The following is a 16,471-nucleotide window of genomic DNA, read 5'->3' as shown; positions in this document are numbered from 1 at the left end:
AGGCGGGGCGGGCACCGGGAGAGGAGGAAGAGATGCGACTAAAGGGGCAAAAGGACGGGGTCTAGGGAAAGAGCGAGCAAGGCGGTGCTCAGAGCAGAGGAGGTGGTCCCGGAGACCCGCGGCCTCTTTTATTGGCTCTGCTGCCCATCGCTCCGCCCCGTCCTCGTTCGCTATAAGAGGTCCCTTGGCTCTTGGTCCTCCGAGGAGGCTCTGCCAAGGCGCAGTCGCTTTCCGTGGTCCTCGCCCCAGTTCGCAGCGGGAGTCTCCGCGGCAGTTTTCTCCGGAGGAAGCCCAGCCGGGGGGCGGCGGGATGCCGGGGTGCCGCATCAGCGCCTGCGGCGCAGCGCTCCGCCCGGGAGAGCCGCCGCCCCCTCCCCCTCCCCTTCCCCTTCCCCCGCCCTCCTCTCCTGCTTCTTCGGACCCGGCTGAGGAACCGGGCTCCCCGCCTCCGTCACCACCCCCTCAACCCCCTCCGCAGCCCCAGCCCGCAGCCCCCGGGACCACGACCACGACCGCGACGACGACGACAGCGGAGAAGGGCGGGGGTCGCGGCTTGGAGTTGCAGCGCTGGCGGCCGGGTGGGCACGGCGCGGGAAGCGCGGCAGCGGCGGGCACCCGGGCGCTGGAGCTGGCTGAAGCCCGGCGGCGGCTGCTGGAGGTGGAAGGCCGGCGGAGGGTGGTGTCAGAGCTGGAGAGCCGGGTGCAGCATCTCCATCGCGTCTTTCTGGCAGCCGAGCTGCGCCTGGCGCACCGCGCCGAGAGCCTGAGCCGCCTGGGCGGCAGCGTCTCCCAGGCCGAGCTCTACCTGGCAGCCCACGGGCAGCGGGCCAAGAAGGGGCTGCGGCGCGGCAAGCGGCCCCGCCCGCCCGCCCTGCTCGCCTCGGCCCTGGGCCTGGGCGGCTGCGTGCCCTGGGCCGCCGGCCGCCTGCGGAGGGCCGGGGCCGGGCCCGCAGCCGCTTCCCCAGAGCCCGACTCCCCCTTCCGCCGGAGCCCACCCCGGGGCCCGGCCTCCCCCCAGCACTAAGGCCGTGGAGGAGAGGAAGGCGCCGCCGCGGACGAACGCCAGCTGGAGCTCTGGATGGACGCAGCGCCCGGGCAGATACTGCGGGAAGCGCTGGGGCCCTGAGCCGGACGAGCGCGGCTGAGCGAGCTTATTTGGGTGGGGCATCTGGCGGGCCCCTTCCCCCCGATCCCGTTCCCTCTTTGCGGGAGGCACTCTTAGAACCACAATAAAGCTGTGGGCCCTGGTCCTGTTCCCCTCCCTCCCCTCGAGGTTTCCTCTCCCGGACTGGACTGCAGAAGAATGGGGTTGGTGAGCGTTGGGACCCCATTTTGCAAAGGGGCAAAATGAGGTGGGTGTGGTCCCAGAGTTGCAGAAATGTAGGGTTTGGGCAGCCCGGTTTGGTATTTGGGGGCCTCAGCTTCAGTACCTTGTCCTATCTGTGTCCCATTCCCAGGAGATATTCAGGGCAGCCTTTATACCCTTAAATCTATCCTGTGTTAATATGCGCTTCCTGAGAGTCCCAAGAAGCTGGAATGGATGTAGATTTTTTGGCACCACTCAGATCCTCAGAGCAAAAGAGCTCTCAAAGGGCAACACTCCCAGAGGTGGAGAGTCACTTTTTGGTTAGGAGAGAGGGCTTGCAAGGAACCGATAGAAGATCAGAGACTATCCAGCCCTCTAGAAGCTTAGCTCTGCCCTTTGCTAGATGAGTGACCTTGATCGAGTCACTGCCCTGGTCTGAGATTTCCACTACCTACCTCATGGGCACGTTAATGAAGAAAGCACTTTGTAAATGTAAAGATGTTGCAGAAAAGTGAGATGTTTATGTGGAGTGAACAAACAGGCCCAGAGTGGGGGGGAAGGCTTTTCCAAGGTCATTCCAGCCACTTTATGGTAGAATCAGGGATCAAACCCAGGTGTACTGATATCCTAGTTAAGAGAGTAGGGGCTCTTCCCCCCTTCTGCTTTCTCCTGTTGTTACTCTCTTCTGATCCTATTTCCCAAGTGCCCCAGGCCTGGGCAGGCCCTGGGGTGCTGTTTGAAATCTGCCTGGGGCTGCCACTATGCGGCTGGCTTGCACCTGAGCCAAGTCCTGGGGCCTTTGTCAATTCTCTTGGGCCACCTTGCTCAGAGCTTTGCTGCCTGGTAACTTCCAGCAGAGGATGAGTGAAGCTCAAAGCTGGCATCCTCTGGCCGGAGAGGCTGAGACAGGGCCCGCTAGGGCAGACCTGGAAAGCTCCCTGCATTCATATTTCTAGGTGGGGGCCTTGAATCTTCCGTGGCCTGCCTCTCCACCATCATCTTCGGGATACTGAGCTGATGTGGGCGTTGGAGACAAAGATGTGAGCCCCTTGGGGGGAGGGGAAGAGACTGAATACCTCGGAGGAGACACTTGCTAAATCTGTCTCTTGCCCCTTCTACCTGGGGGGCTGGGAGGGTGTGCAATAGCACACAGAATGAAGGCAAATTAAAGGCAGGAGCTTTTTCATCAGAAGATCTGGGCTCAAATCTTGGCTTTCTGTTTGGTGCTAGCTGTGTGACCTCTCCAAGTGGTTCAGCCTCTCTGAGCCTCTGTTTCCTCACCTGCTAAATGCTTCCGGTTCTAACCTGCTCTGTTCTGAAGTCCTTTCCTGCTCTGAAATAATTCTATAAAAGCACTTCTCCTGTCTGAGTTTCAATGTGTTCTGCAAAATGAAGGGGTTGGATTGGATAATCTGTGAGCTCCTTCGGGCATCTGACTTTGTGATTTTCTAATCCTCCTGTAGGGATGAGAAAGTGGGAGAGAGTGGTCATCAGCTCTCCCAGAGGTTTTCCCTTAATGGTGTAAAGTGGTTTGCCCAGCATCCAAGCCTTCCTTTCTCCAGGATTTATTTGTTAATCAGCTTTGGCTGGATTAGAGGGAGAACTTTGTGCCCCAGGATTAATAGAACAGAGCTCATCTGAAAAAAATCAGGAATCAGGGTGTGCATTTGTATCTACGCAGTGACACTGAGAAGCTGTCCCCACCCCCCTGCTTTGCCATCAGGCTTCAGGTTCACTCTGGCACAATCGCCTGGCACCGCCATTTGTGGCTCCCTCCTTTCCTTCCTCACCTTGAAAGGTTACATAATAACTCACGTTTTCAGCGATCTGCAAAATGCCTTCTATAGAACAACCCCGTGAGAGAGATGTCATGGGGTCATAAGATCTATAGAACTAGAAGGGACCTTGAGGTCACCTAGTCCAGCTTCCTCTTTTTACAAATGGAGAAACTGAAGCTCAGTGACATCAAATCATTTGTCCAAGGTCATATAAACATGATGGGATCAACCCAGGTAGCATTTTATAAAGGAGGAGGGTGATGAGAAGTGACTAGAGACATGAACATAAATAGAGTGTGTTTGGGGTCAAGTTTGAATGTATTATCTCCAAACTCCAAGTCTGGTTCTCTGTCAAAATACGGGGCTTTGTGAAGTATTCAGGACAAGCATTCGGGCATCCCTGTTTTGTTTTGTTCTTCTTAGAGGGGGAAATGCAGAGCAATTGGGGTTAAGTGACTTGCCCAAGGTCACATGGCTAGTAAGTGTTAAGTGTCTAAGGCTGGATTTGAACACAGGTCCTCCTGACTCCAGGGCTGGTGCTCTATTCACTGCACCACCTAGCCACCCCCAGGCATCCCTGTTTTACAGATGAAGAAACTGAGGCTTGGGGAAGGAAACTAATGTGCTTGGTCATAGTAAATGGAATCTAGCTCTTCTGATGTCTCCCTGCCCCGTGATTTCTTCTCTAGTTGCCAGAGACCAACTCTCCTACCACTATACCACCAGCTCACTCCTTTCTCCCCTAACCCTATCCTAAGTTAAAGGGACCCTCTGACTCTGAGTTCTTCCAAAGCCTGTTCCCTCTTGCAACATTCTTCTCTGAGCTTTTACCCCAACCACCTTCTGGAGACCCAGGGAGCAGACTGCTGGGCCCCCCTCGAGCTGACACTAGGTGGCATACGTTTGCTTCTTATGGGTACAAGATTTTCAACATGAAGGAGATTTTTGAGTACCTTAGACTAGCAAATGAAAGAGCAGGGAGTGACTGCAGAACATTAGAGATGGAAAGGAGACTTTCAGCCTCATCTGATCAGTCCTTCTCATTTTACAGATGAGAAAACTGAGACCCAGACTCCAGGACTGACTTTCTTGAGGTCAGCTTTTGAGCTTCCATAATCCCACACTGGTTGTGGGCTGTCACTTTTGGACCTAAGTGATCCAAGCTCTTGGGAGGGACTTGAGGTTCCTCTGGGGTGCCAGCCCCCTCCCCAAGCAAGTAGAACAGCTTGCAGCTGACCCCTCTGTGGTTCCCAGCTCCTGTGTTCACCTTCCCAAGGAAGTCTGCTCCAGTTCCCCCCATCCCAAGCTTAGATCCCTTTATGTGATGCTAAGGCCTAGCAGTGGCCTTAGCTCTGGCAAAGCCCCAAGTGGGGGCACAGCTTCTGCTGACGCCACCACAAATGATCCATATGAGCCCTCCAGGCCGAGAAGGTGACCTGGCTTGACAGAGCCCTTGCCCTCCACTGGACACTAGCAGTGGCCCATTCTCTGAATAGAGGGCATTTCTGCCTAAGCAATTTTTTAGCCAGATTCTTATAGGTTGGGGGTAAGGGAAGGGTGAATCTGGTTTTGAAAGGTCCAGGACCAGGCATGGGAAAGGAGGTATGGGAGCTTTGCTCAAAGCTACTCGTGGCCCTTTCATATTAAACAAATGTGTGAAACACCCACTGTGTGCAGAGTTCTGTGCTTGATACCAGGGGAAATAGAAGGTCTGGTTACCATCTCTGCTCCCATAGAGCTTATAGTCTAGTAGGGGGCAGGCTGTGTTTAAAAAAAAAAACTGTATATCCTTAGTGTCAAGCCCAGTTCCAGGGGTGGGAAACCTGTATCCTTGAGACCACATGTGGCCCTCTAGCTCCTCAAGTGTGGTTCTTCACCCCTGGTTAGGCTGCAGGACACACAAGTAGCACCCTTTGTCAAGGCTGCCTCTTAGTTATGGCATGGAAAAAAATGTGGGTTTAGATTCAAAAGACCTGGGTTTGTATCCTGGTTCTGCCACCTGTATGATGTTAGGTAAGTCCTGTAACCTTTCTCTGGGTCAGCTGACTCAGTAAAATGAGAGGCATTGAATCTGAGGCTCTCTGGGGTCTCCTTCCAGCTTGAGCAATGATCCTGTAAGTACGTGGCTTTCCCACCAAAACCTGCCAGGCTCCTTTCAGCCCCATCTGTCTTTGAGTACAGTGCCCTGCTTTAGATCCTCTGGTCCCACCATCATCACAGGCAGGAAGAGACTGAGCGATCTTCCATCCAGTCTAACCTCTCCATTTTACATATGAGGAAACGGAGGCTGAGAAAGGTGAAATGCCTTGCCTAAGGCTAGTGACAGATCTCCACTGCCCCTGTGCCCCGTCCCCATAGCCTCTCAGAGCAGGCTCTCTGTCCACACAGCTGAACTCATTTTTCTGTCCTGGATCCAGGGCTTTGTTTCTCCCAAGACGTGGACAGAGCTTTTCCCTTCGGACACCCTCATGAAACAACCTTCCCTCCCACCTCCACTTCTGACTGGGGAGATTCCAAGTATGCAAGGACTTTATGTTTTCTCCAGCCTAGCCCAGGGCTCTGCTCATAGTGCAGGGGCCACTGCATCCCTGGGCCAATGTTGATAAACCACAGGTCAACTGTAGCTTGAGCTGTGCTGCTGTATCCCCCAAGACACACAACAGCCCTTTTCACCCTCTGGTGGGAGCCCTGGCCTGTGGGGTTTCAGCTCTCGGGGTGCAGAGCAGCCCTGCCTGGCTGCTACCCTCCCTCTGAACCCCAGGGAGCCAATACTGAAGCTAGAAAGGATGGACGCTTCTTTCCAGCCTCGGCAAGGTGACTGGGGAAGGGGCAGCAGTGGTCTTCAGGGTAGTGTCTTTATTAGAGACAAAAGAAAGATGGGCTTAGGTTGGTTGCTACCACAGAAGGGACAGAGGTTAGACATTGAAAGACAATTTCTAGATTCTTGGGAGAACTGGGAACTTAGAAAGAGAAGGTGAAGCCATGCCACAGAGATGTTATGTTCTCTTCTCTTGGCAGCACTTGAGAATTCGAACCCCACCCCACAATCTTTCAGCTCCCCATACCCCCTCTGCCTTGGGAGTCTCCCTCCTTCTCTACCAACACCCATGCAGGCTCTCCCAGCTCAGGACTTGTTTCTCCTCCCGCCTCACAGAATCTCATCAAGGAAAGGGACCTCAAGGGCTAGAATGTTTTCTGTGACATCCCCAAGGGACCAGCTAGCCTTTGCTTAAACACCTCCATTGAGGTGTCCCCAACCTGCAAGCTTCCAAGGATGACAGGCTTTGGGATGGTTTTCATCCTTAGGAAGTTGTGCCTTAAGTGAAACCTAATCCACCTGGATGCTTCCTCCCACTGCTCCTGTGTCTGCCCTGTGGGGTCCAGCCCCTCTGCGTCTACCCTCTCGGCTCCTTCCTCTTCAGAGCCCATGGTTTACCAGTCATCACAGTGGCCTTCTGGGAGTCAGCAGCCAGGTTCTACCACTAACTGGCATCCAGTCACTTCTTTCTCTGGATTTTAGTTACAGATCGAGGGAGTTGGATTGCAAACAATTACCAATCACCTATTAAGGGCCTAGAATATACAAAGAGAGGAGCTGAGGAGGTGATGGTCCAGGCCCCTGTGGCACTTGTATTCAAACAGGCAAGCTCCAGGAGTTCCTACTTCTAGAAAATTCTATCCTCGAGCAGTGAATAGAGCACCAGCCCTAGAGTCAGGAGGACCTGAGTTCAAATCTTGCCTCAGACACTTAACACTTACTAGCTGTATGACCTTGGGCAAATCACTTAACCCCAATTGCCCGGCATTCCCCCTCCAAAAAGCAAAGAAAGAAAGAAAGATCTTGTATACTACGAAGAGAACTGAAGTTGGAGTCAGAGAACCTGGGTTGGAATAACTGTTCTGCCAGTCATACCTGTGTCAACCTGGGCAAGTCATTTCCTCTTCCAGGGTCCCAGTTTCCTCATCTGTCAAAATAAGGAAGCTGGATTATGTGGGCTTTAAGGTCCCTTCTAGCTCTACGCCTAAGATCCTTCTGAAATGCCTTTACCCTGGGCATATTACTCTTCCACAAGCAGCTCCTGGGAAATGGAAGGCAAGAGAGGAGCAAGTTGGTGGGTCTTGAGATTGCAAAGCTAGACAGAACCCCTAGGGGGAGATGCGGCACTCCTGGTCTCCATCTTGGGGTTCTACAAATGGGGAGACAGAGCACTAAGGCGTTCTAAGACCAAGCTCCCTTCTTAAGCTGCCCCAGTCCCAGTCCTTTCCCCAGCTCTGCACAGGTATCTCAATCCCACTGGTACACCACTGGAATTGTCCTAAATCCCGGTCACCCTGACCCCATCACAGAGATTGGGCAGTCATTCCTTAGGAGTGATGCTCCCCAGAGGGGGGGCAAGATTCCCTCTTCTCAGGCTTTCCTAAACACTAGCTTCTCTGAGCTTAGAGATCCGAACTGTTTCCAGCTGTATTATCCATTGAGAACTGGCTGCTCATAGGGGGGATCCCAAAGGGACAGTAGGGGGAAGGGTAAGAAGGAAAACTCAGTCTGACCCAGCTCCTAACATAGTGCCCTAAATGGCAGGTGGGGAGGGGATCCAGCCTTCAGGACCCTCCATCTGAAAAGGAGATGATTTCTACCCTGGGGATCATCCCAGGATCTGGACATTTAGGACCTAAGGAAGAAAGGAAGGACCCAGTGGGAATATGGGATATGTGAAGGCATTGAAAGATCCATTTTTTTATCTGCAAGGAAATCTGGTTTTCCTGCCTCTTCCCTCCACACTTGCAGTACCCCACCCCCACCCCCAGCCTACCCTGCCTACCCAAGGGGCCATGTACCAAGCATGAGGTAGTTGTTGAATCTACAATAACAGAAAACTGCCCAGCCCTCCACCCACTGACCCTGCTGACCAGGCCCTAAGGGTTGGGGCCTTGGATGAACTCCAAGATAGATCCAGGCATCCTGACTCCCCAGAGCTACTGGGGAGAGGGGGGAGCCATCAGAATCCCAGCATTTCAGTGCTGGAAAAGACTTTTTATAGAAGAGGAAACTGAGATTCACACAGCAAGTTAGTGGCAAGTGGAAGAATCAAATCCAAACAGGCTGCTTCCTCCCTCTCTCTGGGTTTCTCACTCACCATTCCTCCACCCCCACCCCCGAAGAGCTGTATCACCAGGGCACAAAGGGCTGAGACTCTTGGGTGAGAGGTGATTGTGGAGCTGTTCTAAAGATGCTGAGTCTGAAGCAAGGACCCAAGGAAGCTGACTCGGGGGTTTCCTGTGGCTTGGGCCAAGTAGGGCTGGGCAGGCTGGGCCCTCTGGGGTGGCTGATTCAGGCTGAGTCAGGCTACTTGGCACCTTTAATCCCAGGATCTCTAAGCACTTTGCCCACATTTGGAAATGCCTCCCAGGGATTTGAACTCCAAGTCAGGGTCAGCAGCCAAGCTCATCATACCTTGAGTGATCCCTTCTCATGTCTTAGGTGTGCTTAAGGGGGCAAGGGCTTTGTTCCTAACCAATGCCCCTTCAAACTCCTTTCCCATTCTCAGGTCCTGGGTTACACTCAAACACTGGCTAGGAGTCAAACCAGAGGAAGAGACAAGTATGGGAGGGAGTGACGGGGGGGGGGGGCGGACCTCAGGTTCTTGGCAGGGATAGCCAGGTCCCCCCCATGGCATCACCATAAGAGGAGCAGTTTAAGCAGCACCCTCTCCCCCTCCCCCAGTCCACAAGCCAGTAAGGGGAAGGGAGGAGGGGAGACCCAAGTTCTATCCAAGGAACATTCCATTCTGACTGGTCAGGGACAGATATAGTCAGTCTGACATATACAGAGTGGAGATGGTGGGGAGTCTCAGCAAGGCTTTGGATGTCCCAGAGGACTTCCCCCTATGAAAGGAGCAGATCCTTCCTTCATGACCCTTCTCCTCCATATAAGACTCCAGCTCACCCCAAACTAATTCTGAGGAAGAAGTGGGGTACCTCAGAAAGGGAACGGCTCAGACCCAGAAATATGAGAACTCTGAACTTTGATGACTTTCCCTACTCCCACCCCCAGCCCTTTTCACCAAACAAGCCAAACTGGTCCAAAAAGACAGACACAAGATGAGGGGAGATGGGGGGGGCAGAGGCCCGCTGGATGGGCCGAATGTGGCCTCTCTTCTTGCTGTCCCTGCAGCCCTTGGCTAGGGAGATGCCAAGGATGTGAGTCGGGTGTGGAGCTCACTGAATGTCAGAGATAATTAGGGGTTCATAAACGATTCTTTCCAGCCAGGGCTGGGCAGTGCCAGCATCTCCTCAGTCTGGGAACCATTCCTGCCAGCTGGGCAGTGGCTGCCTCTGCCAGGAAGTCTTCCCTGACTATCCCCACCCAGCTGAGAGCGTTCCTTTCACCTGCATCCCTGGAGTTCTGGTGGGCTCAGCTATTCTGCTGCTACAGGTATCCCTTGATTTACAGAACAGTAACAGTGTTCCTGCTGAGGTGCCTGCAGCGGCCTTGCTCATCCACTGGATGGGCCAAGTGTGGCCTCTCTTCCTCCTGCCTCTGCAACCCTTTGCTAGGGAGATGCCCAGGGTTCAGCAGGAAACAAAATGAAGGAAGGAGAGAAACCCCCAAGGATAGCCAATCCAAGAGTAGCCCAGAATAAGTGGGTTTAGGGAAGAGGTTGAGAGCTGCATTCACTCCTCCCATTTGGGAATGATTAGGTAAACTGACTTATCAGGTAATGTATATGGAATGAGTTTCCTTATTTCTCGATTCTGTAAGGGAAAATTTTAGTCAATTTTAGTCAATCCTGCATATCATGGCTTGGTTAGTCTTAGTTATTTCCCTGTGTGGAGTGTCCATCCTCTCCCCAGCAGTTCCATCAGCTGCCTCCCAAAATGTGGGCTCTAATAGTCAATTCAAGATCTTTCCACAAGCTTTTAAGCACTTGCTATATGTTACTGTGCTAGTACATAGGAGATACAAAGGAAAAAAGTAAACTCTGTCAATCAACAGTCAATATTTATTAACTGCTTCGAAGCTAGGTAGTACAGTGGATAGAACACCAGACCTGGAGTCAGAAAGACTCATCTTCTTGAGTTCAAATCTAACCTCAGATGTTTACTAGTTGTGTAACCCTGGGCAAGTCACAAACCTTGTTTGCCTCATTTGTAAAATGAGCTGGAGAAAGAAATGGCAAAGCACTCCAGTATCTTTGCTAAGACACCCAGATGGGTTTATGGAAAGTTGCACACAACTGAAAAATGACTAAACAATTAAATGTTTACTATGTGTTAGATTACTGTGCTAAACTCTGGGGATATAAAGAAAGGATATAAAGAAAAAAATAGGGTCTCTGCCCTCAAGGAGCTTATACTTTTATAGCAAACAACTCTGGATGAACACAAAATATGTTGGATAAATCAGGGGCAAATTCAGAGGAAAGACACTAGTATTAAAGGGGATTGGGAAGGGCTTCTTGCAAAGGGTGAAACTTTAGCTGGGACCTGAAGAAAGTCAAGGAAGCCAGGATGCATAGGTGAGGAGGAGAGCATTCTGGGAATGGGGACAACCAGTAAAAATGCGCTTGTCTCTGTTTCTGTCCTAGATATAGTTGGTGTTGTTGTTGGTGGTGGTAGTAGTGTTGTTGGTAGTGGTAGTATTGTTGGTGGTGAAGGTGGTAGTGATGGTAGTGTTGTTGTTGGTGGTGTTGGTGGTGATGGTAGTGTTGTTGTTGGTGGTGTTGATGTTGGTAGTAGTGGTGTTGTTGCTGTTGTTGGTGATGGTAGTAGTGTTGGTGGTGGTGGTGGTGATGGTAGTAGTGTTGTTGTTGTTGGTGTTGATATTGGTAGTAGTGGTGGTGTTGGTGGTGGTGATGGTAGTGGTGGTGGTGGTGGATGGTAGTAGTGGTATTATTTTTGTTGGTAGTGAAGGTGGTGGTGATGGTAGTGTTGTTGTTGGTGATGGTATTAGTGTTGTTGGTGATGGTAGTAGTGTTATTGTTTTTGTTGGTGGTGAAGGTGGTGGTGATGGTAGTATTGTTGGTGGTGATGGTGGTAGTAGTGTTGTTGGTGGTGCTGTTGATGTTGGTAGTAGTGGTGGTGTTGGTGGTGGTGATGGTAGTAGTGTTGTTGTTGTTGGTGGTGGTGATGGTAGTGCTTTTCCCACCCCCTCAGACTGGGAAGACTGCCTGTGAACAGAAGCCTCTCTTTCCTCCAGTACCCAACTGAAAGCTCTTCTCACAGGGAAGAGGCCACTTAATCCTTGGGCAGACGTTGACCAACCTCCACGGCAGGGACAAGGTGTACAATAGCATCTCCCAGAAAAGTTGATCGCTGACAGTGCCTAGGATGAAGCTTGGTAGATAATGGCCAAATTGTTGACTGGTCTTGCTTATATTCTGAGAAGGGATTTTGATGTGTGTATATGTAGCTGTGTGGAAAAAGCATTCGGGGTGTGAGCCTAGGCTATGGCTGAATGTGTGTATGCATGTGTGAGAGAGAATCATAGTCATAGAATTTCAGAGATGGGAGGAACCTCAAAGACCAATTACTACCAAGGTTTATGATCTCTTTTTTTGGTGTTCTGGACTTTTGGCAATGTCTGGTCAAGTCTTTGAAACTCTTCTAAAAATAAGGTTTTCAAATGGTTGAAGGAAATGGCTAGATTTCAATTAGAGGCTAATAAAAATAATGATGTAATTTTTTCCCCCATACATTTCTCTTAAAATCTATTCGTGGACTCCTTGGGGATCCCAGTCAAGAACCCTGACCTAGGCCAACCCCCTTATTTGAGAGGTGAGGAAATAAAGACTCAGAAAAGGGAAATGACTTGTCCAAGTTCACAAACTAATCAATGGCAAAGTTGAGAGAAGTACCCAAGTCTCCTGACTTCAAGATGGAGGATCTTTGTCCTGCTCTATTCTCTCTTTAGAATGGGTGTGAGAGGGCGCCTTTGTAGACTGTGTGTGAATGGGGGGGGGGGGGCTAACTATGAGTAAAGCTACTGAGACTCCCCATGTTTGACAAGGAAAATTCCTTCTCTGGAGCTGGGCTGCCTTTTCCCTCCCCAGTGGTGTGCGAGCACGGGCACGGGCATGGGTGCGGGCGCGCACACACACACACACACACACACACACACACACACACACACACACCCCTAACTAAAGGGCAGGACCTTACTCAAGGAAGGGGAGGGCTCAGGCCTGTCCCTTCCCTGCTTGGTTAGGGGAAGTCATTCTTACTCACCCCTGGGCTATTCAGAGAATGCAGGGTGCCAAGCTTTGGTTCTGCCTGGCTGAGGGGGAGGGAAACACCAATGCAGGAGGGGGAGTTGGGTGGAAAGGCCCATAAGAGCTTTGTTATTTCTCTAGCCTTAGTTCTGCTACTAACTAGCTATGCAACCTTGGCTGAGAGCTTTCTCCTCTCAGGCTGTTTTTGCCTCTGTAAAAGGAGGAGCCTGATTTCTAAGGAGGCCCCTCCCAACCCTGACATTCTATGTTCCAAATCCCTTCCCAGCAAAATTCAATCTTCCATGGTCCCTCCTGGCTCTGACATTCTATGTTCTAAAGTCAATTGGTCAACAAGCCTAATTTTGATAGTATTTTCTTTTTTAATTAAATTTTAAAAAATTAATCTGCTCCTATCATAATCCCCCACCTCATTAAAACATACATAAATATAAATAGCCTTCTATGCACACATGTATCAGGAAAAGCAGATTCCCACCTTGGTCACATCCAAATGTATGTTTCTTTGTGAATATGAAGTCCACGGCCTCTCTATCTGTAGCTGAATAGTGTGTGTTTCCTCTCCATTTTTTTGGAAGTAGTGGTTCATGTTGCATTGATCAGAATTCTAAAGTGTTTCACAATTGTTTTTCTCTATGGTGTTTTTTATTATCGTTTCAATTGTTTTCCTGGTTCTGCTCACCTCATTCTGCCCATAAGCTCGTAAATACTTTCAGAGTTTTCTCTGAAAATGTTCATTTCATCATTTCCTATGGTAGGATAATATTATTCATTATATTCACATGTCACAATTGGATTAGCTTTTCCCCATAGGAGGGTCCCCTCTTAATTTCCAATTTTTGCTTTCCATGAGAAGAGCTGCTGTAAATACATGTATTCACATAGAGCCTTGTCTTCTTTCTTTGGGGTATAGGCCTAACAGTGGTCTAGCTTGATCAAAGGGGGCACACAGTTTGGTCATTTTCTGGCATAGCTCCCAAATTTTCCAAAATGGTTAGACCAATTCACTGCTCCAGGAACAGGGCATTAATGTGCCTGTTTTCCCACAGTCCTTCCAATATTTGTTATTTTCCTCTTCTGTCATCTTTGCCAATCTGATGGGGCTGGGGTGAAACCTCAGAATTATTTTCATTTTTATTTCTCTAATTATTAGTGATTTAGAGCATTTTTTCATATGGTTGTTGATAGCTTTGATGTCTTCCTTTGAAAACTACCTCTTCACATTTTTGGACCATTTATCCATTAGGAAATGGCTCTTAGTCATAATTTTGAATCAGTTCCTTATATATCTTGGTTATAAGACCTTTAAGAGAGAAACTTACTTCAAAGAATCCCTCCCTTCCCCCCCCCCACCCCAGTTACCTAAATAAGAATTTATTGTTTACTATGTTCCAGGCACTGTGCTAAGACTGCGATACAAAGGACAAAGAATTCTTGGCCTCAAGGAGCTCACCTTCTAATGGGGGAGACAATGTATCAATAACTAGGTAGAAATTAGATACATACAGAGTAGATGGAAGGGAATCAGTGTGAATTATGGAAGGTGTAGATAGGAATAAAAGTCAGACTATGGGAAGGCCAGTGGCACTAGATTGCAGAAGGTGTAGACATGAGTAAAACTAAGAAGCTGGAAAAGGGAGAGGAGGGACAATAGTGTAAAGGGCTTTAAATGTGAAACAGAAGATTTTATATTTGATCTCCTGGTAATAGGGACCTACTAGAGATTGCTTGGGGGACTGGGAGTGGGGAGGATGATCTGGTCAAATTTAAACTTTAGGAAAATCACTTTGTAGGGTGGAGGATGGATTGGAGGAGAGATTGGAGTCAAGGAGACCAATTAGAAGACTACTACAATAGTCCAGGCAAGAGGGTGATGAGGGTCTGAACTAGGGCACTGGGTGTCTGAGTGGAAAGAATAGCCCATGCTACAGTTTAATCATTTTTCAATGGTGTTTGACTCTCTGTGACCACATTTGGAGCTTTCTGGGCAAAGGTACTGGAGTGATTTGTCATTTTACAGATGAGGAAACTGAGGCAAATAGGGTTAAGTGATTTGCCCAGGGTCACACACCTAATAAGTGTTTGAGGCTGGATTTGGACTCAGGTCCTCTTGACTTTAGGGCTGGCACTGTATCCACTGTTCCACCTAGCTGCCCCAAGGGACATATAGAGGAGATATTGAGAAAGCAGAAATGATAAAATTTGGGAATAGATTAGATATTGGGGGTAAGGAATTGAGGAATAGAGGATGACAGCAAGATTGTGGGCTTGGGTGATGGAGATGGTTGTGTCCTTGTCAATTATAGGAAGGTTTAGAGAGGGGAGAGTTTAGGGGAATGATAATAAGTTCAGTTTTGGACTGATTCCCTCCTAGCTCTTAACATTCTGGGTTCTAAGGGCCCTCCAAGCTCTGACATTCTGTATTCTAAGGGCCCTCCCTGCTCTGACATTCTGTGTTTTAAGGTCCCTCCCAGTTCTGACACTGTGCTCTAAGGTTCATTCTGGTTTTGACATTAATGGCATTTTCTAGGGGTCAGTCATCCATCCAAACCTCAGCCTCCATCCAAGTATTCTGAATCCAACTAGTTCAGCTACTGAACCCAACTAAGCTAGGCTAGAAAGACACTCCTCCCCCCTTCCACTTTGCCCCAGAAAGAGGAGGCCACAGTTATCTACCTTCAATCTTTCATTTTTCTTGCCTCTAGTCTGCCAAACTGGGAAGGTCTCCCTTGGGTGTAACCACAAATATTCCTACTGTCAGTCCTAGGTATGTGAAGATAAAATCAGACACTCTGTTGATAAGAAAACTCCTTAGCAGCCTTCCAGTGGGCCAGGTGGGGTTGGGGATCCAGCTTCACTTTCTGCTCAGGACCCTTAGGAGCCTGGGGCTGCTCCTCCTATCTGTCACCTGCTCTCCCACCTCAGCTAGTCATAGCATCGGTTTCTGCCCATCATCCCTAAAGGAAAAAGACCTGGAGGCTTCCTTGCCCCCTCCCTGAAGACAGAAGCTATATAGCCTTCATCCAGATGAAGTGGAATCTCTGAAGGCAGGGGCTGTCTCTCTCCCTTCTGAGACTGGGGCCTGATGGAAGGCAGGGGCTATCTCCTTTTTCTGCCTGAAGAGGCCATTTGGGGTGTTGGAAAGAGCCATAGATTTGGAGCCAGGAAACCTGTGTTTGTAGCCTGGCTCTACTTACTGCAGGTTACCTGTGTGACTTTGAGCTAATCGCTTCCCCTCTCTGGGCTTCAGTTTCCCTGTCTGTAAAATGAGATTGTTGTACTAGGTGATCAAACTCTTAATCCCATTTTAATTCATCTCTTCAAAATATCCAAGGCCTTTTTCTACAATGTGCCCAGAATACATTGGGAGACTGATGGTCCCATAGAGGAAGGGTGGGAAATAGAGAAGAATGACAAAGAGACACTAACAACAAAAGTAATAGCAACAATGATAAGTCACTTTATTATATCTTACCCTCAGATTGACAAGTTTGTTTTATCCCCCCACAATAAGCCTGTGAGGTAGGCAGAACAAGCATCCTTTTCTCCATTTTATAGTTAACCAAATTTCAGAGAGGTCTAGGTGACTTGCCAAGGGCCATCCAACTAAGAAGAACATCGGCCACAATGGGCATTTGAAGACCTCAGGACCTTGGAGAAGAGGGAGGGAATGAAGTGCATTGCTGAGAGGGAGGAGACTGAAGGCTGCCCTTCTCCCTGGCTCCTCCACCTTATTTGGGGGAGGGAGTGAGATGGAGTCCTTGGTTGGGGACTCCTGGCAGATCCTGACTGGGCTGAAGTGGAGGTGAAGGCTGAAGGTTTAGGGGAGGAGGTGGAATAAGCATTTATATAAAACCTACTGTGTGACAGGCATGGGATAAACACCTTACAAATAAGAGAAAGTTGGGAGTTGGGAATGAGAGTCTTGGGTGAGGGTAGGGAAAAGTAGAGGCTGAGCTCCCTCCTTTTTCTTTTCAGGCTAAGGCATCCAGGAGTTAGGCAAACCAACTAGTGGTTGCCTATCTCTTGTCCATCCTCTTGGAGTGAGGAGCCCTGATCCTGCTCTGCATATCATCATCGCCATCATCACCATCATCATCATTGTCATTGTCATCATCATTGTCATCATCAGCATCGTCAACATTATCATAACCATA

At 49.7% G+C, this 16,471-nt stretch overlaps 1 protein-coding gene across 1 annotated transcript; it reads left to right on the top strand.

The window, feature by feature from the left end:
* The first annotated feature begins 207 nt into the window (after positions 1 to 207).
* TRNP1 (TMF1 regulated nuclear protein 1) lies at positions 208 to 4,751 on the top strand. The gene has a single exon (XM_069078259.1). The coding sequence runs from the start codon at positions 311 to 313 to the stop codon at positions 1,022 to 1,024; it is 714 nt and encodes a 237-aa protein (XP_068934360.1). The 5' UTR covers positions 208 to 310; the 3' UTR covers positions 1,025 to 4,751.
* The last annotated feature ends 11,720 nt before the right edge of the window (positions 4,752 to 16,471 follow it).

This window comes from Petaurus breviceps, unplaced genomic scaffold (assembly GCF_028583685.1).
Source record: "Petaurus breviceps papuanus isolate PSGF00001 unplaced genomic scaffold, PetGlider_PUasm1.0 91041, whole genome shotgun sequence".
Lineage (NCBI taxonomy): Eukaryota > Metazoa > Chordata > Mammalia > Diprotodontia > Petauridae > Petaurus > Petaurus breviceps.
Note: the sequence above shows the minus strand (reverse complement) of the source record. Positions and strands in the feature narration are given on the sequence as shown.

Bases quoted from the DNA above. Each gene is read 5' to 3' on its own strand.
- TRNP1 (XM_069078259.1), top strand. From the start codon at position 311: ATGCCGGGGTGCCGCATCAGCGCCTGCGGCGCAGCGCTCCGCCCGGGA.